At 38.8% G+C, this 21685-nt stretch overlaps 1 protein-coding gene across 1 annotated transcript in view; it reads right to left on the bottom strand.

Moving 5' to 3' along the window:
* Ankfn1 (ankyrin repeat and fibronectin type III domain containing 1) overlaps positions 1-21685 on the bottom strand; it is a 418857-nt gene that overhangs the window by 68083 nt on the left and 329089 nt on the right. The window contains exons 11-14 of the mRNA XM_074046108.1: positions 18107-18206; positions 17675-17807; positions 17089-17205; positions 8480-8695 (exon numbers count right to left, since the gene is read on the bottom strand). Coding sequence (XP_073902209.1) covers positions 8480-8695; positions 17089-17205; positions 17675-17807; positions 18107-18206 — 566 coding nt within the window. The remainder of the gene's footprint in view (positions 1-8479; positions 8696-17088; positions 17206-17674; positions 17808-18106; positions 18207-21685) is intronic.

Below are 21685 nucleotides of genomic sequence, written 5' to 3'. Positions count from 1 at the left end.
CTCAGAAGCTTCTAGACATCATCAATAGCTAAAGCAAGGTAGCAGGTTATAAAATCAGCACAGAAAAATCATTAGCATTTCTATACACTAATAATGAACAAACTGAAAAAGAATGTATGAAAACAATTCCATTTACAATAGCCTCAAAAAAAATCAAATACCTAGGTGTAAATCTAACAAAAGATGTGAATGACCTCTACAAGGAAAACTATAAATTTCTGAAGAAAGAGATTGAGGAAGACTATAAAAAGTGGAGCGATCTCCCATGCTCATGGATTGGTAGACTCAACATAGTAAAAATGTCTATACTCCCCAAAGTAATCTACATGTTTAATGCAATTCCCATCAAAATTCCAATGACATTCATCAAAGAGATTGAAAAATCTACTGTTAATTTTATATGGAAACACAAGAGGCCACGAATAGCCAAGGCAAACTCAGTCAAAATAACAATGCAGGAGGTATCACAATACCTGACTTCAAACTATATTACAAAGCAGTAACGATAAAAACAGCATAGTACTGGCACAAAAACAGACATGAAGACCAGTGGAACAGAATAGAGGACTCAGATATGAAGTCACAAAACTATAACCAACTTGTCTTTGACAAAGGAGCTAAAAATATACGATGGAGAAATAGCAGCCTCTTCAACAAAAACTGCTGGGAAAACTGGTTAGCAGTCTGCAAAAAACTGAAACTAGACCCATGTATATCACCCTATACCAAGATTAACTCAAAATGGATCAAGGATCTTAATATCAGACCCCAAACTCTTAAGTTGCTACAGGAAAGAGTAGGAAATACTCTGGAGTTAGTAGGTATAGGTAAGAACTTTCTCAATGAAACCCCAGTAGCACAGCAACTAAGAGATAGCATAGATAAATGGGACCTCATAAAGCTAAAAAGCTTCTGTTCATCAAAAGAAATGGTCTCTAAACTGAAGAGAACACCCACAGAGTGGGAGAAAATATTTGCCAACTATACATCAGACAAAGGACTGATAACCAGAATATATAGGGAACTTAAAAAACTAAATTCTCCCAAAACTAATGAACCAATAAAGAAATGGGCAAGTGAGCTAAACAGAACTTTCTCAAAAGAAGAAATTCAAATGGCCAGAAAACACATGAAAAAATGCTCACCATCTCTAGCAATAAAGGAAATGCAAATTAAAACCACGCTAAGATTCCACCTCACCCCTGTTAGAATAGCCATCATCAGCAACACCACCAACAACAGGTGTTGGCGAGGATGTGGGGAAAAAGGAACCCTCTTACACTGTTGGTGGGAATGTAGACTAGTACAACCACGCTGGAAAAAAATTTGGAGGCTACTTAAAACACTAAACATTGATCTACCATTGATCCAGCAATACCACTCTTGGGGGGATACCCAAAAGACTGTGACACAGGTTACTCCAGAGGCACCTGCACACCCATGTTTATTGTGGCACTATTCACAATAGCCAAGTTATGGAAACAGCAAGATGCCCCACCACTGATGAATGGATTAAGAAAATGTGGTATCTGTACACAATGGAATTTTATGCAGCCATGAAGAAGAACAAAATGTTATCATTTGCTGGTAAATGGATGGAATTGGAAAACATCATTCTGAGTGAGGTTAGCCTGGCCCAAAAGACCAAAAACCGTATGTTCTCCCTCATATGTGGACATTAGATCAAGAGCAAACACAACAAGGGGATTGGACTATGAGCACATGATAAAAGCGAGAGCACACAAGGAAGGGGTGAGGATAGGTAAGACAACTAAAAAACTAGCTAGCATTTGTTGCCCTTAACACAGAGAAACTAAAGCAGATACCTTAAAAGCAACTGAGGCCAGGTACTAGAGAAAAGGTTAGATCAAAAAGAATTAACCTAGAAGGTAACACCCACGCACAGGAAATCAATGTGAGTCAATGCCCTGTATAGCTATCCTTATCTCAACCAGCAAAAACCCTTGTTCCTTCCTATTATTGCTTATACTCTCTCTACAACAAAATTAGAAATAAGGGCAAAATAGTTTCTGCTGGGTATTGAGGGGGTGGGGAGGAGAGGAAGGGGATGGAGTGGGTGGTAAGGGAGGGGGTGGGGGCAGGGGGGAGAAATGAACCAAGCCTTGTATGCACATATGAATAATAAAAGAAAAAGAAAAAAAAAAGCTAAACCTTGATCTACCATTTGATCCAGCAATACCACTCTTGGGGCTATACCCAAAAGACTGTGACACAGGTTACTACAGAGGCACCTGCACACCCATGTTTATTGTGGCACTATTCACAATAGCCAAGTTATGGAAACAGCCAAGATGCCCCACTACTGACGAATGGATCAAGAAAATATGGTATCTATACACAATGGAATTTTATGCAGCCATGAAGAAGAACGAAATGTTATCATTCGCTGGTAAGTGGATGGAATTGGAGAACATCATTCTGAGTGAGGTTAGCCTGGCCCAAAAGACCAAAAATCGTATGTTCTCCCTCATATGAGGACATTAGATCAAGGGCAAACACAACAAGGGGATTGGACTATGAGCACATGATAAAAGCGAGAGCACCCAAGGGAGGGGTGAGGATAGGTAAGACACCTAAAAAATTAGCTAGCACTTGTTGCCCTTAATGCAGAGAAACTAAAGCAGATACCTTAAAAGCAACTGAGGCCAATATGAAAAGGGGACCAGGAACTAGAGAAAAGGTTAGATCAAAAAGAATTAACCTAGAAGGTAACACCCACGCACAGGAAATCAATGTGAGTCAATGCCCTGTATAGCTATCCTTATCTCAACCAGCAAAAACCCTTGTTCCTTCCTATTATTGCTTATACTCTCTCTTCAACAATATTAGAGATAAGGACAAAATAGTGTCTGCCGGGTATTCAGGGGGTGAGGGGAGAGGGAGGGGGCGGAGTGGGTGTAAGGGAGGGGGTGGGGGCAGGCTGGAGAAAGGACCCAAGCCTTATATGCACATATGAATAATAAAACAATAATAAAAAAAAAGAACGATGGAATTCAGTTGTTTCTTAGGTACAGTCCAATTAGCTCATTCTGATTTATATATATATATTATTTATATATATACATATATTATATATGTGTAATATATATATATTTGGCGGTACTGTAGTTTGAATTCAGAGCCTCCCACTTGCTAGGCAGGTGCTCTATCACTGGAGCCACTTCACTAGCCCTTTTTTTGTGTTGTGTATTTTCAAAGTAGGTTCTCTTGAACTATTTGCCTGGGGTAGCCTCAAACCATGATCCTCCTGCTCTCTTCCTCTCAAGTAGCTAGGATTACAGCTGTTAGCCATTGGCACTGTGGTTAGTCCTATAGCTTTTGATATGTGTTAGATGCTGTTGGGGCAGGATAGAAAGAGGAAAATGCAGGAAAAAAGAAACAGCAGAAAAGGCAGGGGAGGTATTAGGGCATGGGCACCTAGTAAAAAGATACTATGTACCTGGAAGGGACAAGGAATGCCTAAGGAGAGAAAGAGAAGGAGAGTAGGGATCAGAGGTGAGAGAAGACAAGCACACCACAGCTTTCCTAGGATACAGTTTTAAGAAAAGAGGTACATATGTGGACATTAGATCAAGGGCAAACACAACAATGGGATTAGACTATGAGCACATGATAAAAGTGAGAGCACACAAGGGAGGGGTGAGGATAGGTAAGACACCTAAAAAATTAGCTAGCATTTGTTGCCCTTAACGCAGAAAAACTAAAGCAGATACCTTAAATGCAACTGAGGCCAATAGGAAAAGGGGAACAGGTACTAGAGAAAAGGTTAGATCAAAAAGAATTAAACTAGAAGGTAACACCCACGCACAGGAAATCAATGTGAGTCAACTCCCTGTATAGCTATCCTTATATCAGCCAGCAAAAACCCTTGTCCCTTCCTATTATTGCTTATACTCTCTCTACAACAAAATTAGAAATAAGGGCAAAATAGTTTCTGCTGGGTATTGAGGGGGTGGGAGGGAGAGGGAGGGGGTGGAGTGGGTGGTAAGGGAGGGGGTGGGGGCAGGGGGGAGAAATGAACCAAGCCTTGTATGCACATATGAATAATAAAAGAAAAAAAAAGAGCTCTTAAAAACAAAAAGAAAAAAAAAAAAACAAAAAGAAAAGAGGTAGAGGAAATGTGTGGAGAGCGCATAAAGCAGCATGGTATAATGGGAAGGGTACCAGGTTAGGTGACAGAAGGTGTTGGGTCCTAGTTTGTCTCTAGCTGTTTTTTGGCTGATAAGACTTTGGTAAGTTATTTCCTTAAAATCTGTGGCTTTATCTGTGAACTGGACACAATAAAATTGTTCATCCTCATTGGGTTTTCATGAGAATCAAGGAATATAATAGATGTGACAAAGTGTTATAAAGTTAAACATATAGTACACATGTGAGAGATGACTCTTCAGAGGAAACCTCACATGTGAGGTGTCCAGTTACTTAAATGATACCTGAAGATCATGGTTTGAATCATCCAGGATCTAGTACAGCCTTTTTGTTGGAAACACCTTCATTGGCAATTAGTTTGCTTGGAGGGACTCTAACTTGTCTATAATGTCTCTTTTTCACCTCCCAGGCAAACATGAGAAAGATTTTGCTCTCCCAGATATATTTATGGGAGAGACCAACTTTGGAGGTCTGGGATTTGAGAAGATCACGAATTTGAGGGGGTTGGATATTACAGCTTCGCTGGAGTCCTATGGATTAGATTAGTTATGGGCTGAGATTCTGTTAAATCCTTACCTGTTTTGAAAACCCCTTTCACATGGTTTTTATACAGGTTTTTTTCCTTTCCTTTCCTTCCTTCCTTCCTTCCTTCCTTCCTTCCTTCCTTCCTTCCTTCCTTCCTTCCTTCCTTCCTTCCTTCCTTCCTCCCTCCCTCTCTCCCTCCCTATCTTCTTCCCTTCTTCCCTTCCTCCCTCCCTCCTTCCTTCCTTCTTTCCTTCCTTCTCTCACTTAAAAAATTTTTGAGAAATAATTTCACTATATAGTGCAGACTTCCCTGGAAATCAAGATCCTCCTGCCCCAGCCTCCTGAGTGCTGGGATTACAGATGTATGCCACTGTGCCTAAATGTACAGCTTTTGTATTCTTAATTGTTATATATAAAAGTAGATAAAGTGATGAAATGTCTGAAGGATGACTGACCAGTAGCAGAATTCTCCTGGGAGAGTACAGAAAAACAGATGGACTAGGTAAGTACTGAGGGGAGCCTAACATTGATTTTATTTTTCTGAGTGGAAAAAATAATAAAACCCACTAACATATGTGGTGCTCCTCTTCTAATGCTTTACATAATTAACTCATTTACGCTACATCATAATCCCATGAAGTAGGGTTTTCTGTAGTAAAAGGTGAGAAATAGTAACTTGCTTTGATCACATAACTAGAACAGGTGGGATTGGGAATCCTACCCAATTGGCCTCTTTGCAAAGGGGTGCTACAGAGTGTGTTGTGAGGAAGCAGAAAGAAGCCAGGCTTCCATCAGGATACCTGATGGTCATCCCCCTACTTATCTGAAAAAAGAGAGTGGTCTATGGCCTGTCATTGTGGGAATTACCCAGCCAACATCAAGACCTGTCTCAATCCTCATGTTGAGTTGGTACAGCCAACTCCTGACATGATTAAATCTTAAGTATAGGAGTGATTGGAGACCAGCCCTAGGAGTTTTATTCCCCATTTCCTTTCCAGCATAAGATCTATATGAGAAGGTGGGGAGGGAGGAAAATGTGGGGGAAGGAGAAGGGAGTGTGGGGGTGGGTGGGAATGACATCAAGCAGGAATGTGCCAGTCAGCGGGGGTAAATTTTCCACTTGGATCCATGTGGAAACCTGATCCTACCTCTATTTTTGGTCTCCTTCTCTAACAACCTTTCACTAGATTGGAATTTTTCTGCACCTGTAACACATTTTTAATCTAATAAGTCTAGGAGAAACCAGGTATTATATCATGCTGGGGCCTGTGCTGTGTTTCTAGGAGAAAAGGTAGCCCAGACTCCAGTTTATCCCTATAGGGGATTAGTGTATTAGTCACCCTGTAAAAGCTCAATTTATTATGATTTTTAAAATGTTTCTTTTAGCACTTGCTTATAAAAGGTGAAGAGGGAAGTCACGAATGTGTCTGTGTTCCCTGCCTCCACCTTCTTCACACATGCACGTATACTCTATCAATTTCCTAGGAACCCAAATTCCTTAAAATCAAATCCAGGTTATTGGCTCTGACCATTTAGCTTACTTTTGCTGTGCTGGCCTTTGTCCTAGTTTGGTCCCGTGTAAGTAATGAACAAGTGAGATTATTGTACTAGGCACCCTCAGTTGGGAATCAAAGTAAGTTTAGTGGCTTAAGGTGACTATGAATGGCTACTGGTGCTGAGGCTTAGATTTTGCTTGTTCATGTGTTACCGGGCTCTTCCTTCCCTGTTACTCTAGATGGGCTGTCGTGTGGGTATACCATTGGTTGCATGGGACTCATTGTAATGTTTGTGCCCATTTTTCTACCCAACTGAAGAATTCTATACAACTCACATCCAACACTGGGTTAAAAAGGCAGAAAGAAAGGAGGGAAGAAAGAAGGCATGGAAGGAAGGAAGGCAGGATGGAAGAGAGAAAGGAAAGGAAGGAAGGAAGAAAGAGAAAGAAAGAAAGAAGGAAAGAAAGAGTGAGCTTGAAGTCCATGCTCATATAAGAATACATGAGACAGGGTGGTGGCTGGGACAGAATGTGCATTGAATTAGTTATTTTTGAGATAGGGTCTCACTTTATACCATGGCCAACCTGGACCTGTGAACCTCCTATTTGTGCTTTTTCAAATAGCTGGAAATGTGCCACCATGCCCAGCTTTTTCTGTTGAGATGGAGTCTTGTGAACTTTTTCCCGAAGCTGGCCTGGAACCACCCCTCCCTTCTTTTTTTTTTTTCTTTTATTATTCATATGTGCATACAAGGCTTGGTTCATTTCTCCCCCCTGCCCCCACCCCCTCCCTTACCACCCACTCCACCCCCTCCCTCTCCCCCCCACCCCCTCAATACCCAGCAGAAACTATTTTGCCCTTATTTCTAATTTTGTTGTAGAGAGAGTATAAGCAATAATAGGAAGGAACAAGGGTTTTTCTGGCTGAGATAAGGATAGCTATACAGGGGGTTGACTCACATTGATTTCCTGTGCGTGGGTGTTACCTTCTAGGTTAATTCTTTTTGATCTAACCTTTTCTCTAGTTCCTGGTCCCCTTTTCCTATTGGCCTCAGTTGCTTTAAGGTATCTGCTTTAGTTTCTCTGTGTTAAGGGCAACAAATGCTAGCTAGTTTTTTAGGTGTCTTACCTATCCTCACCCCTCCCTTGTGTGCTCTCACTTTTATCATGTGCTCATAGTCCAATCCCATTGTTGTGTTTGCCCTTGATCTAATGTCCACATATGAGGGAGAACATACGATTTTTGGTCTTTTGGGCCAGGCTAACCTCACTCAGAATGATGTTCTCCAATTCCATCCATTTACCAGCGAATGATAACATTTCGTTCTTCTTCATGGCTGCATAAAATTCCATTGTGTATAGATACCACATTTTCTTAATCCATTCATCAGTGGTGGGGCATCTTGCTGTTTCCATAACTTGGCTATTGTGAATAGTGCCACAATAAACATGGATGTGCAGGTGCCTCTGGAGTAACAGTCTTTTGGGTATATCCCCAAGAGTGGTATTGCTGGATCAAATGGTAGATCGATGTCTAGCTTTTTAAGTAGCCTCCAAGTTTTTTTCCAGAGTGGTTGTACTAGTTTACATTCCCACCAACAGTGTAAGAGGGTTCCTTTTTCCCCACATCCTCGCCAACACCTGTTGTTGGTGGTGTTGCTTATGATGGCTATTCTAACAGGCCACCCCTCCCTTCTGATCTGAGCTTCCTGAGTAGCTGGTGTTACAGGCTTGAGCCACCATTCCCAGCCTCCCCTAACCTCTTTGAGCCCCAGTTATTTCATTCCTAAAATGGACTTAATCATGCCCATCTGTCCCAAGAGAGTATTTTATAAAGAAGAAGCAAGAACAAATATATATGAGTGTTTTTGTTCTAAATGTCGTATATATATATATATATATATATACCCACATAAATAAAAAATATAAAATACATATGTGTTACACATACCCACTACTATTATTACACCCATACCAGTACTGATTGAATGTTTTGGTTACACTATCTATAGACCACTCTATTATTTGCCTCAGTATTTTTTATTGGTCATTATTAGGGCATTTTCATAGTATTTTTATTGCTTGATGAGTTCCAGATCTAGAGAAGGATGAATAAAAGTAGGCTTCAGCATCTTTCCTATGCATGGAATCAAAGTAATTATCTGTCTCAGGACTCTCTATTCCATGACTGCGTATGTTAGTGACTCTTGGTGTATTTCACAAGAGTCTCAATAGCTATACTAGAATTTGAAATATATCAGAAAAAAAAAAAAGCAAAACCCTACGTACCTGAATGGTTATCAGTAAAATGTCTAAGGCTGTTGGCTCCTCAGGTGTTGATAGAGACTTCCTCTGACTTTGCAGCTTTGAGATCTGCATCCATTTCCCGTTAAAAAAGGAATAAAGCATCTCCACCTCTCTGATGGTAACAATGAGTATGTTTCCATGCCGGTCTTTAATGGGCTCATAGTAAACTCTCCCCAAGTTGTGTGTCCCAAGTAAATTCTAAAAACAAATAGATTACTACCAGTAAATGATATTGTAAAAGCAAAGCAACACAATACAAAAAAAAGGCACTGTGAATAATTATCTGATTTTTGAGAAGCTGTTTTTTCAGACTTAAATCTAGAATACATGGCATCACAGAAATGTGCCTAACAGAAGCTCAAAGAAAAAATGTCTTTGCCATGAGCCTGCAAAGATTATAGCAAAAGGCACAAAATTATATTTTTTAAGCAAATTCAATATCTGTAAATATCTCTTACCCACATAGACACACCAGCACATAAACCTCAGTTACCAGCACTTGAAGAGAATCCCAGATGTTTTAAAGAAAAATGCCTGATATTTGAAGTGTGCTACTTGTGGAGTTTTCAAGAGATCTACAGTAAGCTAGTATGAGATAGGGTTGTTTAAAATGAAGAAGTGAATTGACAATGTAGCACATTGTACAGGTCCCTAAATGACTACACATTCCCTTCAAGATACTTCAATCGGGAAATTGGCCTGGTTTGACTTATCTGCATTTCAGGGAGTTCTATTTATTTAAAAGTTTGTTGAAATTGCTTATAATCTAGGTCAACTGAGGTAGACAATACTTTTAGAAAGATAGGAAGGGAAGGATATCACTTTAAATGTGGATGGGCCCAGGGAGTGCTACTAAATTAAACAGGAATTTTATAAATATACAGGGTTTGAAGATTTCTAACCTAGAGCATTGGATGATTAGGATAAAATCCCATCTTGCTTTAAATATGAATGTTTTAAAAAAAATTATAAATCAACCCAGACCTCCTAGTTGTTATCTTTGTGAGCTCATATAGATGATGATGAGATGACCTATCGTGGGAGCAAAAGTAGAACTGGAATTTGTAAAAGTGACAAGGTTGACCAAAAATAAATAAGCCAGCCTCTAGATATTCACATTTATGAGAACACTGGGGTATTCTCTTCTAGGTAAGTACTGTCTTAAGCCTTTTATTCATCTTCACAAAGATCAGATACATAATGAGTAAGGAAATTCATAAATAATTATTGACATATAAAATTCATTTGGTAGGACTTTTTTTGAATGTAGCCTAATCATTCAGATGTTTCCTTTTCAACAAGTGACTTTTTAAAATAAATGTTTTATTAGGATATATTCATTATGCTGGGCGGGGATTAATAGTGACAATTCTGATTAGATTTATATTGTACATTATTTATATTGTCCCCATCGTCTCACCTCCTTAGGCCCCTCCTCACCCCACTTAAAGCAATTGCAAGAGGTTTCTTAGTTCTGTTTCAAGTATGTATATGAAGTCCATCTACATATACTGACACCTTAATCTCCTTCCTTCACCCTCCTCCTTTCCACTAATCCGCCCCCTCACTATACCTATTTTATAGTCCTGGTTTTCATTATTAGTATCTAAGTTGATGTTCAAAGGGGTGTCTCAACATATGCCCACTGTGGGCACACTTTACTTTGGCCAATTCAACCCCTTCCATTACTCTCCTTTACTGCTTTACCTCCCACCACCGTTTTTCAATAGCTTTCACCTTCTCTGGGAAAACCTTCCTAACTCTCTATTATGGTTAGCATATGAAGTACCTCCTAGAAGGCTCCCTGAGAGGTAAGTGGGTCATGAGTAGCTCTGACCTAATCAGTGGATTAATCCATTGATAGATTCACAATTTGATGGCATTATTGGGAGGTGATAGAAGCTAGATGGTGAGGCCTGATGGAGGAAGTTCAGTGAGAGTGTACCTCTGTAGGGTTTATCTGGTCCCTGGCCTCTTTCTGTTGCTGTTTTTGCTTTCTGGCTACCATGAGGTAAGCAGCCTCCTCTGCCACATCCCACCATCGTGGCATTTGTCTTGCCTCAGGCTCGAGGCAATAGACCATGAATTGAAACCTCTGAAACTATGAGTAAAACAATTTAACCTCTTTTAAATTATTTCACTCAGGTATTTGTCATAGTGACAAAAAAACTGTCCAATACTCTGAGGTAGAATTTACCATCTTTGTTTTTCTTCACTACTGCTTTTTGTGTAAACTTCTTAGTTTGTGTTTGGCTTTATTGTATATAATTGACAGTGAGATCATGGTTATTTCATCTCTACATCTCTGAGTTCTTTGCACCAGTGTCTGGCACACAATAAGTACTTAATTTGTTGGCTGAATTAACATATTTTCATTAAGATATTGGACCTAATGGAGCCCATTTAAAATTTTTGCAAGACAGTTTAAAGAAAAGGGAGCTACAGGGAAGGGGGATAGCAAAGAGAAATAGAGGAGGTGAATTATGAGCAAAGTACATTATGTGCATGTATGGAAATAGCACAATGAAGCCCCTCACTTCGTACAATTAATATATGATAATGAAAACCATTGGAAAAAGCAAAAACAAAAGAATTTTTTTCTAAGAAAAAATAAAGACATGGAAAATATGATTTGCTTTGGACCAAGGCTGAGGGATATACATTAATGGAGTTGGTCATTTCATTTTAACAGAGTATTATCAGTGCTCACTGTCAACTTTGGGTAGGTTTACTAATGGGCTTAATAATAATGCACTAAAAATGTTACTAAATTTTTTCATTGGCATCAAATTCTGGTAGTTAATTAGCTTTGGGGGAAACCCAGCCCAATTTAAAATCAGAATATTCTCGTGAAAATAAACTGTAACCATGTTCCAAAAGGGCCCAGGGTTCTTTTGGACCTAAAGGAAAAGAATACTATCGAGGTGAGGCAAGCTGGGGCCCGAGGACTGTAGAGGTAGTGAGGAAGAAGAGCCATGTAGTGGTTAACAGGAACGCATCTAGGTCTTAAACCAGATCACATCAGAAGACTATCAATAAGCCCTAGACAGTTGGCACCATATTTAGAGACTTTAATTTTTCTTGAGGTGACAGGAGAAGTTGAAGGAAGTACAGAGGCAGGATGCAAAGTCCTAGAAAAGAAGAGTGAGATTTTGGGGAAACCTTTTTTCCCTTGGAAAAGGAAAAAAGACAGGGTATCATAAATTGTCACCTGGCTTTTACTCATTAATACCCACTTATAAAAACTGTGGAGGAGGAAAGTTTAGTGCAAAACAATCTATACTGTGAGATCATTACTGTCCTTTGGAGGTAAGTATTTCAGATTTTTTTCATTGTGAGAACAGTGTACACTCCTGCCTCTCCCCATGAAGAGGCCTCTGCTGTTTTTCTGAGTGAAAGAAAACAAGGTGGAGCTTGGTGGCTTATGCCTATAATCGTAACTACTTGGGAGGCTGAGATCAGGAGGATAGAGGTTTTAGGTTGGTTGGAGCAAATAGTTTATGAGAAATAGTCAGAGGAAAATGGACTTGAGGTGTGGCTCAAGCAGTAGAGCCCCTGCTTTGCAAGTGTGAATTCAAACCCCAGTCCCACCAAAAAAAAAAAAAGAAAAAGCATGTGAGCAAAGAAGGTCACTTACAGGATTTCTCATGTTAATTTTTTTATCCAAATGCTAAGAGCTACTTGTCACTATTTCTGTGTAATTTTAATTTTAATTCATTAACTAATTAATGTACATTTTACCTTCAGATAAAATTTAAGGTTACTTCTAAATAGACTAAAAATGATGCAGGATAGACTTCTTTTTTAACTTTTTTACTGTAATGTAGATTGTTTAAGATTTTTGTCCACTTTTTGTAAATCAACACATAATAATATGTGCGTTGGGAAGAATGCAGTCCATGGAGTTATATAGCTCTGGATCTTAATGCATTGTTTGCTCTTCCTGTTTGTGTGACCTTGTGCACAAAAACCTTTTTAGGCTCAGTTTCATTATGTTAAATGAGCATAAATACTGCTACATTCTCATTAGGTTGTAGTGAAGATGAAACAAGACAAAGCTCATAAAGTACTTAGCTTAGTGCTTGGCACCTATTCCTTTTGGCACCACAAATGAAAGCAACTGTTCCTTTACTATTATTAACAACGAGTAAGTTGCACAGTAGTTGGTATGCACTGAGGGAGAGATTGTGATTAAGGCCCTATGTGCTATGATAAAATGTTTGGGTCACTATTGAAAGAGTCTAAGACAGGGAATGCTGTGATCAGGATTATCTAGGTTGGCTATTCTAGCACAAGAATGGATTGGAAAATGTTAAGAGTGAAAGTAGAGGATGACTTTGGAGACTTTGATGTGCTTGGAGTAATCATGCATTTAGTAGTAAGACTGGAAAGAAGAGGGGGGTAAAATATAACGTGCTAGAGGTAAATCAATGGGATTTATGTATGGTTGATGGCAATTAAGTTACATATAATATATTTTGACTTTCCTCAGAGCATCATAAAAGATTTTAGATGAGCTAAGTGACCTAAAATATTAAGTATACATAAATACACAAATTCATTTTCTTTCTTCTGAAGTTTTTTTTCTGCAGGTGACCCCTTCAAAAAAAGGTGCGTTCAATATTTTCATTCTAGACAGCAGCAGAGTTTGAGCAACAGATTCTAGAGTAAAAAGATGAAAGCAACTTTTATTATTTAAGCAAGCAAAGAGAATGATGGAGAAGGGACTGCTTAGTAGTGCTCAGGCTTTTGATGAGGGCACTTAAGGACGACCATTTATTGAGTACCGTGAGGTTTTATTACTGTGCTGGGCTGGAGAAATATCAAGGTAGTAACTATGTATGACACACATTTCTGAGATTGCTTTTTCCTTTGGTTAGATAGAGTTTCTCTCAAATGTGACTGTTAAGGTTCATTGGATTAGACTGACAAATATACTTATTTATTTAACCAGGTATTGAAAGTCTACCACATGCCAGGCATTAGGGATGTAGTGATAAATAAGACAGACATATTCCTCAAACTCTGGAACTCATAGTCCAAGTAGATCACTATTCAGATAATGATAAAAATAACTAACTTATGGGATTATGATCATTGTTCTGAATGAAGAATACAAGATATTGTGGTAGTGATTCACCTAATCAGGAGATCAAAGAATGGCTCCTTGAGGAAGTATAAAACTTAAGCTGAAACCAGAAGGATCTGTAGGAATTAGCAAGGTAAAGAGGTGGGAGAAGAGATTCTAAACAGAAAATAGCATGTGAACTAGCAAAAGAGACTGAGAAAGGCAGAACAGAAAGTTGGAATAAAATTAGGGGAGAATGGAATCATGGAAGCCAAAGAATGTGCCAGTTTGAAAAAGGAAAGTGGTACCACAGGTATCGAATGCTTCTGGGATATTGGTTGCAAAGAGGACTTAAAAATGTCTGTTGGATTCAGTGAAATCAAAATCATTGACAGGGATGAAAACAGGTTTTGTGTGGGTCTGAACTATACAATTTTGGGGCCTTCTTGGAGATAAAGAAAACAAAACAAGGAATAAAAATGAATATTTTTTTTAGAATGAAAAAAGAAATCCCCCTTCTCCCATCTCCACCATTCCCCAATTATGGAGTATTTGGAATTTCAGGGCCCCTTTCATTCCTAAAATTTCTTAGAAGAAATTCCTCTTAATTCCAACCCAACTTCCCCGCCTCACCTAAAACACTCCAGGACCCCCACATTTACAGGCTCATGCTAGCAAGGGATCTTTTTTTTTTTTTTTCATTTTTCTTTTATTATTCATATGTGCATACAAGGCTTGGTTCATTTCTCCCCCCTGCCCCCACCCCCTCCCTTACCACCCACTCCACCCCCTCCCGCTCCCCCCCTCAATACCCAGCAGAAACTATTTTGCCCTTATCTCTAATTTTGTTGTAGAGAGAGTATAAGCAATAATAGGATAGCAAGGGATCTTGAAGTGCCAGTTCATTAGCATCATCTACCTCTGATTACTGTTGATCTGAGGGTACAATTTTATAGACATGGTGGTAGCAAAAGTCAAAGAGAGGGTTGAGAACTGATGGGAAATATGGAATTAAGTGGAGAAGGAGGATGTAGAAATTTGGTGTAAGAGGGGAAAGAGATTATTTGGTAGTGGAAGGAATATGTGGGGGCAGGAGAAGAATTTTTGGAGAGTTAAATTGGAGAGCCTTGAGTATTTTTAAATGAAGATAGGAGGGAAGAGATGGAATCCAGAGCACATGTGGAGGGATAAACCCTTGGTAGGAGGAGTGAGACTTCACTGTTGGGATGGAAAGAAGAGAAGGTGGGGTCAATGTAAGGAGGTTTGTAAAATTAGTGGTAGAAAAGTCATTCCCATTTATTTTCTTAGTGAATTAGATAGTGAAGTCATCACTTGAGATGGAGTTGGAAAGTATGGGGAGGTGATGTACTGTAGTACAATGGAGAGAGTTTTGCATAGTTGCTTTATAGTATGAGAAAGAAAATTTACTAGAGAAATTGAATAGACCACTGGTTAACATTCCATGTGCGAATTTTAGTCCTGAGTTTAACACACACACACACACACACACACACACACACATACACACACACACACACACACATACACACACACAAAGGCAGTCAATCTTGTATGTGTGTGTGTGATTTTTTTGCAGGAAGCAGTGTAAAACTACTTTAGGATAGACATGCTGGATTTATCCAGGCTTGGGATTTTTAATACAAAAAATAGTCAATCTTTGTGTATGTATGTGAGGGATTTTTTTTTTTTCTCAGCAAGCAGGGTACAGCTACTTTAGGGTAGACATGTTGCATTCATCCAGGTTTGGGATTTTTCCAAATAAGTAATATGGAGGGAGAAAATTTAAAATATTTCCAAGGGAATGATTATGATGAGGGGGAAAATTTCTCAGAAGGGGGGGTGTGATAATATTTTAAAAATTGTTGGAATTGGGGCTAGTGGAATGGCTCAAGTAGCAAAGCACCTGGTTAGAAAGTGTGAGGTCCTGAGTTCAAACCCCAGTATTACCAAAAAAGAAAAACCTCAAAAAAGTGTTGGGATCAAAAGATTTGGAGACCAAGGAAATCCAAGACTATTGCAATAAGAATAGTTGAGTAGGGTCACATTGGCCATCATAGCATCCCTTAGCATCTGACTGCACTGGTTAGTATTAGCCTAAAAACTGGTCCTTCTCATGTTACTAATATCAGATGAAAGTGTTCTAGGAAACCTCCAATACGATAAAGAGCTTTACTTGAAATTCTAAAGTCATTCAGTCTGTGACTCAGGTATGTCTGGGCTGTATAGTGGGCTAATGGAAAGGCCCACTAAAGTTCCTGAGCCTCCCTGGATCATTCTTTATTCTAAAGAAAGAGCAATTTGAGGGATAGTGGCATGGTCTAATCAAGTGGGTGGAGTAGTGATGAAAGGAAGGGGTGTTCTGAATTCAGTACAGTCATTATGGCCCAACTCCAAGAACTTCCTGAGTTGGAGAAGAAGATTCTGCAATCAAGAGTGAATCGAAATGAAGAGCACTGTTTGCCATCAAGAGCACAAGCTAGTAAATTGCCTGTATAATGGATTACACCACAGAGGTGCAAAAGTAATCTTTCATAGCAACACAATAATTATTAGTACCCAGGATTGAATCACTATTATTGCAGTGGTTCAAGAAAAGTTCCCATAATTGTAGGTGGGGGTGCAGCCATAGGATTTTTTATTTGTTTTTATTTATTTTTATTTTTATACTATGGCTGTTTTGTCTCAGGCAAATGCAGCTATGCAGATTTTTAGGTTGATGAAACTTATAGTTTTGTAGATAGATACCCATCATTGACAAAGGCTCAGTGGCCTTACTTAAGGACCTCATCTCCATGAAGCAGTGTTTTTCTGCTAAGATCCACAGATTATGGTCATACCAGAATCAATGAGAGGAAAACCCAGAAGAGCTTCGTTAGAATCCAGTGCCATTTCTAGGAAGAGGTCTGTGACCTACAGAGTCTTGCAGAGGTTGAGGAATTGATCTGATTTAATTAATAATATGGGTGAGGAATTGATCTGATTTAATTAATAATATGGAAGTGTGATTACATTCAAGGTTAGAGGTACTCTTTTAAGAGGTTTTTTTTTTTTTTGGAGGGTGGTTGTTTTATAAGTAAGAAAAAATGGTCATGAATGCCTATGTTTTACCAAGGGCACTACATCAAGAAACTGCTCTGAAAACTCCCTCTCCATACTTATAGATACACAGGCACCAGAATGGAAAGGGTCTTTCAAGTGATCTTGTCAAGGGATCTTGTTTTGCAAGTAATGAAATTGAGGCCAGGAAGAGGAACTGAGTTGACTAATTAGTATCAAATCTAGAACTCAAGTCTCCTCACTCCTTGTTCAGGAGGTCATGCCAAAGTCACAGGTTCCCCGCATAAGTAGGTATGCAGCTCAAAGTGTCCAAGAAGCCTTCTCGTGCTTAGGAATCTGAAAGAGGAAGGAACCCACCCTTTTCTCTTCAGGTAGGATTGGTAACAACTCTCCAAATTTAAAAAACAATTTCTTTGAGGGTCTGGGTTGAAGTCTGGTCTCTCACCTGTAGCTGGGCTGTTGCAGTGAGCATCTTCTGCCGAGTTTGCAATACTGTGGATGAGGACATGGAGATAGGTACACTTTGCCTCAGCCATCTTATGTCTTCCCACATACAAGACAGCTGCAAAAGATGTCACGAGGTCATATCATCATCCAAGCCAGTACATGATTTAGGTTGTGGCATCAAAGCAAAGCAGGGAGAAGGAAACCTGACCCCTGATGTTTGTTCTCCAGTCCATTTTCAGATACATGTGAAACAACTTTTTGATCTCTGTCCAATTGGAAAAAGATCTGAATGCTAATGAAACAGTCAGATCCACATTTTAGTCTTTGCCAAAAGATCCCATAACTCAGAATAGTGGAGACACAATCTGACAGGATGCAAGCTTCTTTGCTTTGAAAATGTAATGCAGACACTATTTTGGCATTTTTTATGACACAGGGCATAGTAAGGCCGAAAGGGGCCTTTGAGATAATTTCCTTCTACACAAAACTTTGATCACGGAGGACCCCTCAACTAAGGTTTCAGAGATTTATGTGCAGTAACATTGGTGCAAAGTGGGGAAAAATTAAATCAGAACTCAATATACCTTTGTGAACCACAGGAAATCTTGTGTAATGGAACTGGTGTGAGAGTCATCTATTTCAACAATTGGTATTTGATCTTCATTGGTGACTAACATATTGTCTTTATAATAAAATATAACAGCTATGTAGAGTCCCCTAAAAAGAAAAAGCAAAATAAAAATTGTCCTAAATCAGCTTTTCTGCCAAACTTGAGTCTTAGAAAAAATATATTTTGAACATTATAAAAGATGAATTTAAAATATACCTGGGGTCATATCCCTGCTATGTATCACAAGTTCACTGGATAGAGCTCAGAGAAATTACTATCTAGACCATATTTTCAGGAGAATTCATTCCCTTATTAAAAAATAAATTTGTACAAAGTTCCATTCAGAACCAAGACCAGCTTATTCCTGAGAAGTTAAGACTTTCTGGAAAAAGTATATAGGACCCACCGTTTCAAGGTCTTCACAAACTTGTTTGAGGAATGGAATAGGTGTTTTAGGCTTCTTGATACTGACTGCTTGCGGCTTGTGGTTTGTAATTTTGAACTTTCTGGAACATAGAAAAAAATAGTTTAAATTCCATTTGACACTTTATTCTTTCTTTCTACCTTCTTGCTTTCCTATCCCTCATCCTCTAAGTATCAATGGTTTTCATGGAGGGATCCAGCTCATTCCTTCCTACAGGAAGCTCATATCTTGAGATCCCAGCAGTTAATTAATGAACGACTCCTCAAAAATGTTCATTACTCTATGGGAAACCACTTAGAAGTTTTGTTGGTACTCTGGATAAATGATTTATTATTAGTGAGGAGAAAACGGAAATGTAATCAACTTCTTTTTCACACTCCCCCATTCACCAATTGCCTTTTAATATTCACATACTTCTCAGTGCTTCCAAAGCTCTCTTAGTCTACATAATCTATTAATTTTTCATTATAAAATTAATATAAGCACCTTATAAGAAAGTATGGAGAATGGGCAGGGTGGGGTGGGAAGGAAAGAATGAAACCCCATCAATACTCATCCTGTCACTTCCATATAACCACTATGAACATTCTGGGACAACATTTTCCTAGCATGTATGTTGGCTTACAAAAATAGCTGTAGGGATAGGTATGATTGTCATCCTCATTATTCAGTAGAAGAAACAGACTAAGAAGTGAAAAGGATTGCCTAAGGATTGCAAAGCCAGCACTTGGAAAAACATGAGACATTCATTCATGGAACACATATTTTTTTGGGAATCTACTAGGTGTGAGCTTCTGTAGCTGCACAAGTGAGCATATTTGTTTCTGCTCACCTCCTCTGTTTATTACCTGGGGCTCTCTCAAGTAAAAGTAGTAGAATTCCTAGACTTCCTGCAATAGTCTTTGCAAACAGTGGTTCATGGAGCTGTAGTAGACGATCTCTGATTTCAACAGTTATATTCTTTGGAACTGAGAGAAGCTGAGCTTATTGGTGTCATCACTAAACTTTGTTTTTTGTTTTTTTCTTTTTTTTTATTATATTCATATGTGCATACAATGTTTGGGTCATTTCTCCCCCCTTCCCCCTGCTCTCTCCCTTACCCCCCCAATACCTTGCTACCAGGCAGAAACTATTTTGCCCTTATCTCTAATTTTGTTGAAGAGAGAGTATAAGCACTAATAGGAAGGACCAAAGGTTTTTGCTAGTTGAGATAAGGATAGCTATACAGGGAGTTGACTCGCATTGCTTACCTGTACATGCGTGTTACCTTCTAAGTTAATTCTTCTCAAACTAACCTTTTCTCTAGTTCCTGGTCCCCTTCTCCTATTGGCCTCAGTTGCTTTAAAGTATCTGCTTTAGTTTCTCTGCATTGAGGGCAACAAATGCTATCTAGTTTTTTGGGTGTTTTACCTATCTTCATACCTTCCTTGTGTGCTCTCGCTTTATCATGTGATCAAAGTCCAATCCCCTTGTTGTGTTTGCCCTTGATCTAATGTCTGCATATGAGGGAGAACATACTATTTTTGGTCTTTTGGGCCAGGCTAACCTCACTCAGAATGATGTTCTTCAGTTCCATCCGTTTACCTGCGAATGATAACATTTCATTCTTCTTCATGGTTGCATAAAATTCTATTGTGTATAAATACTGCATTTTCTTAATCCATTTGTCAGTAGTGGGGCATCTTGGCTGTTTCCATAACTTGGCTATGTGAATAGTGCTGCAATAAACATGGGTGTGCAGGTGCCTCTGGAGTAACCTGAGTCACATTCTTTTGGGTATATCCCCAAGAGTGCATCACTAAACTTTGAATGTACCTGTCACTGGGGATGAGAACGTGGTCCATATCGCTACTATTAGGCATAGAAACTTGGGCAAGTAGCCATGGCTAAGGCCCAGTGTGGCTGTGCCTGTGATCTTATGGGAATAGCTCATTGACAAAAGCATTCATGTAACATTCAAACTTGTGTGATAAGGTTATTTCTGGACAAAAAAGCAAATTTTTTTTTCTGACTTGAACATGGGTTTCTTTCTTGGTGTGCACATGAGTTTGACTACTTGAAAATGATGATGCTGGGACTTCCTGTTAAATGCTACCTAGCATATTCACAACATACCAATCTCTCCATAAACCTCACGAAAACCTCACAGAGAAAAGATTGAGGAAAAAAGGAAACACCATTAATTTATAAAGGCAAATAGGTGGGAAAGGAGACAAAAGCAAGTAAATTTTGGTAGCTGGAAAGCAGATGGACAGATGCATTTAACAGACTTGAGAAAGATGAAGCCTAAGGCCCCAGTTGGAGAAAGCTGAGAAGTAACCCGTTTCACCCTACAAACTCCATGGGATGCTGGAAGTGGGGGTGCATGTGGAGCTAAAATCAGAAGGATATATTAAAATCTGTTTGAAAGGCAGTTATACTTGTAGATTCTTTTTCCCTACTGTGTAGCTGGTTTATTCTCTGGAAAGCAAAACAACCAAAACCCAAAATAAAACCTCCCAAAACAATAAACAGATCTCTGGAGTGGGAGGTAGAGAGACATCAGGTACAACAGAAAATTGGATGATCATGGTGGTGGTAGTATAGAAAAAACAAGTAGATTAAATGAAAATGTCCACACATAATATTTCCCTTTGCGTTCTCAGAACCCAGGCTGATAACCTCTGAGCAGGACACTGGAAGAAATTTCTTTGGAGAATTTGAGCAGCCTAAGAGAATAAACCCACAGATTATGACATTGGTGATTTCCCAGTAAAAAGGTGGTGCCAGTTCACCCTACAGTGAAGCCTATAAATAAAGTAAGTGCCTTACTGTGTGTTCAGGACTCCCTAATGGCTATCGAGTTCAGTTAAACCTGAGCAAACATCTAAGGATCACCAGGCAGATGAGAAACACACCCAACGTGAAATACAAATGCCCAAACCAAATAAGTAAAAGAGAAACTTGGAAGAAGGACTACCTGAGAAAAGAAAATACAAAATGAAATAAAACCTATTATTAATACTCTGAGAGATGAGACATTGCATATTTGTTAAAAGGATAGGATTCTATGAAAAGAACCAATCATAGAACAAAAGAGAGCACTGAGAATCGAAAGTATGTTATCAAAAACTTAAAAATTTAATAGAAGGCTTAGAAAATAAAGGTGATACAGTTTCTGAGAATGTGGGATAAAAGGACATGAGGATAGAAAAGAGAAGGAAAAAAAAGAAAATGAAAGAACTAGTGTAGGAAATCCAACATCTGAATAACAAGAGTTTTAGTAGAAGAGAGGAGAGGAAAAGGAGGTGAAGGAATAATTAAAGAAATAAGAAGAAAATGTTTCATAATCAAAAGGTACAAACTTCTATATTGAAAGGACTTCTAAGAATGCCCAGTAAACAGATAAAAGATAGTAAGGTATATCACAGTGAAGTTTTAGAATATTGAAATCAAAAGAACACTGGAGAGAGAGAGAGAGAGAGAGAGAGAGAGAGAGAGAGAGAGAGAGAGAGAGAGAGAGAGATAGAGAGAGAGAGAGAGAGAAACACCTCTGGAATCAGAATGGTACTAGACTTCTCT

The sequence above is a fragment of the Castor canadensis genome, chromosome 11 (genome assembly GCF_047511655.1).
Source record: "Castor canadensis chromosome 11, mCasCan1.hap1v2, whole genome shotgun sequence".
Lineage (NCBI taxonomy): Eukaryota > Metazoa > Chordata > Mammalia > Rodentia > Castoridae > Castor > Castor canadensis.
Note: the sequence above shows the minus strand (reverse complement) of the source record. Positions and strands in the feature narration are given on the sequence as shown.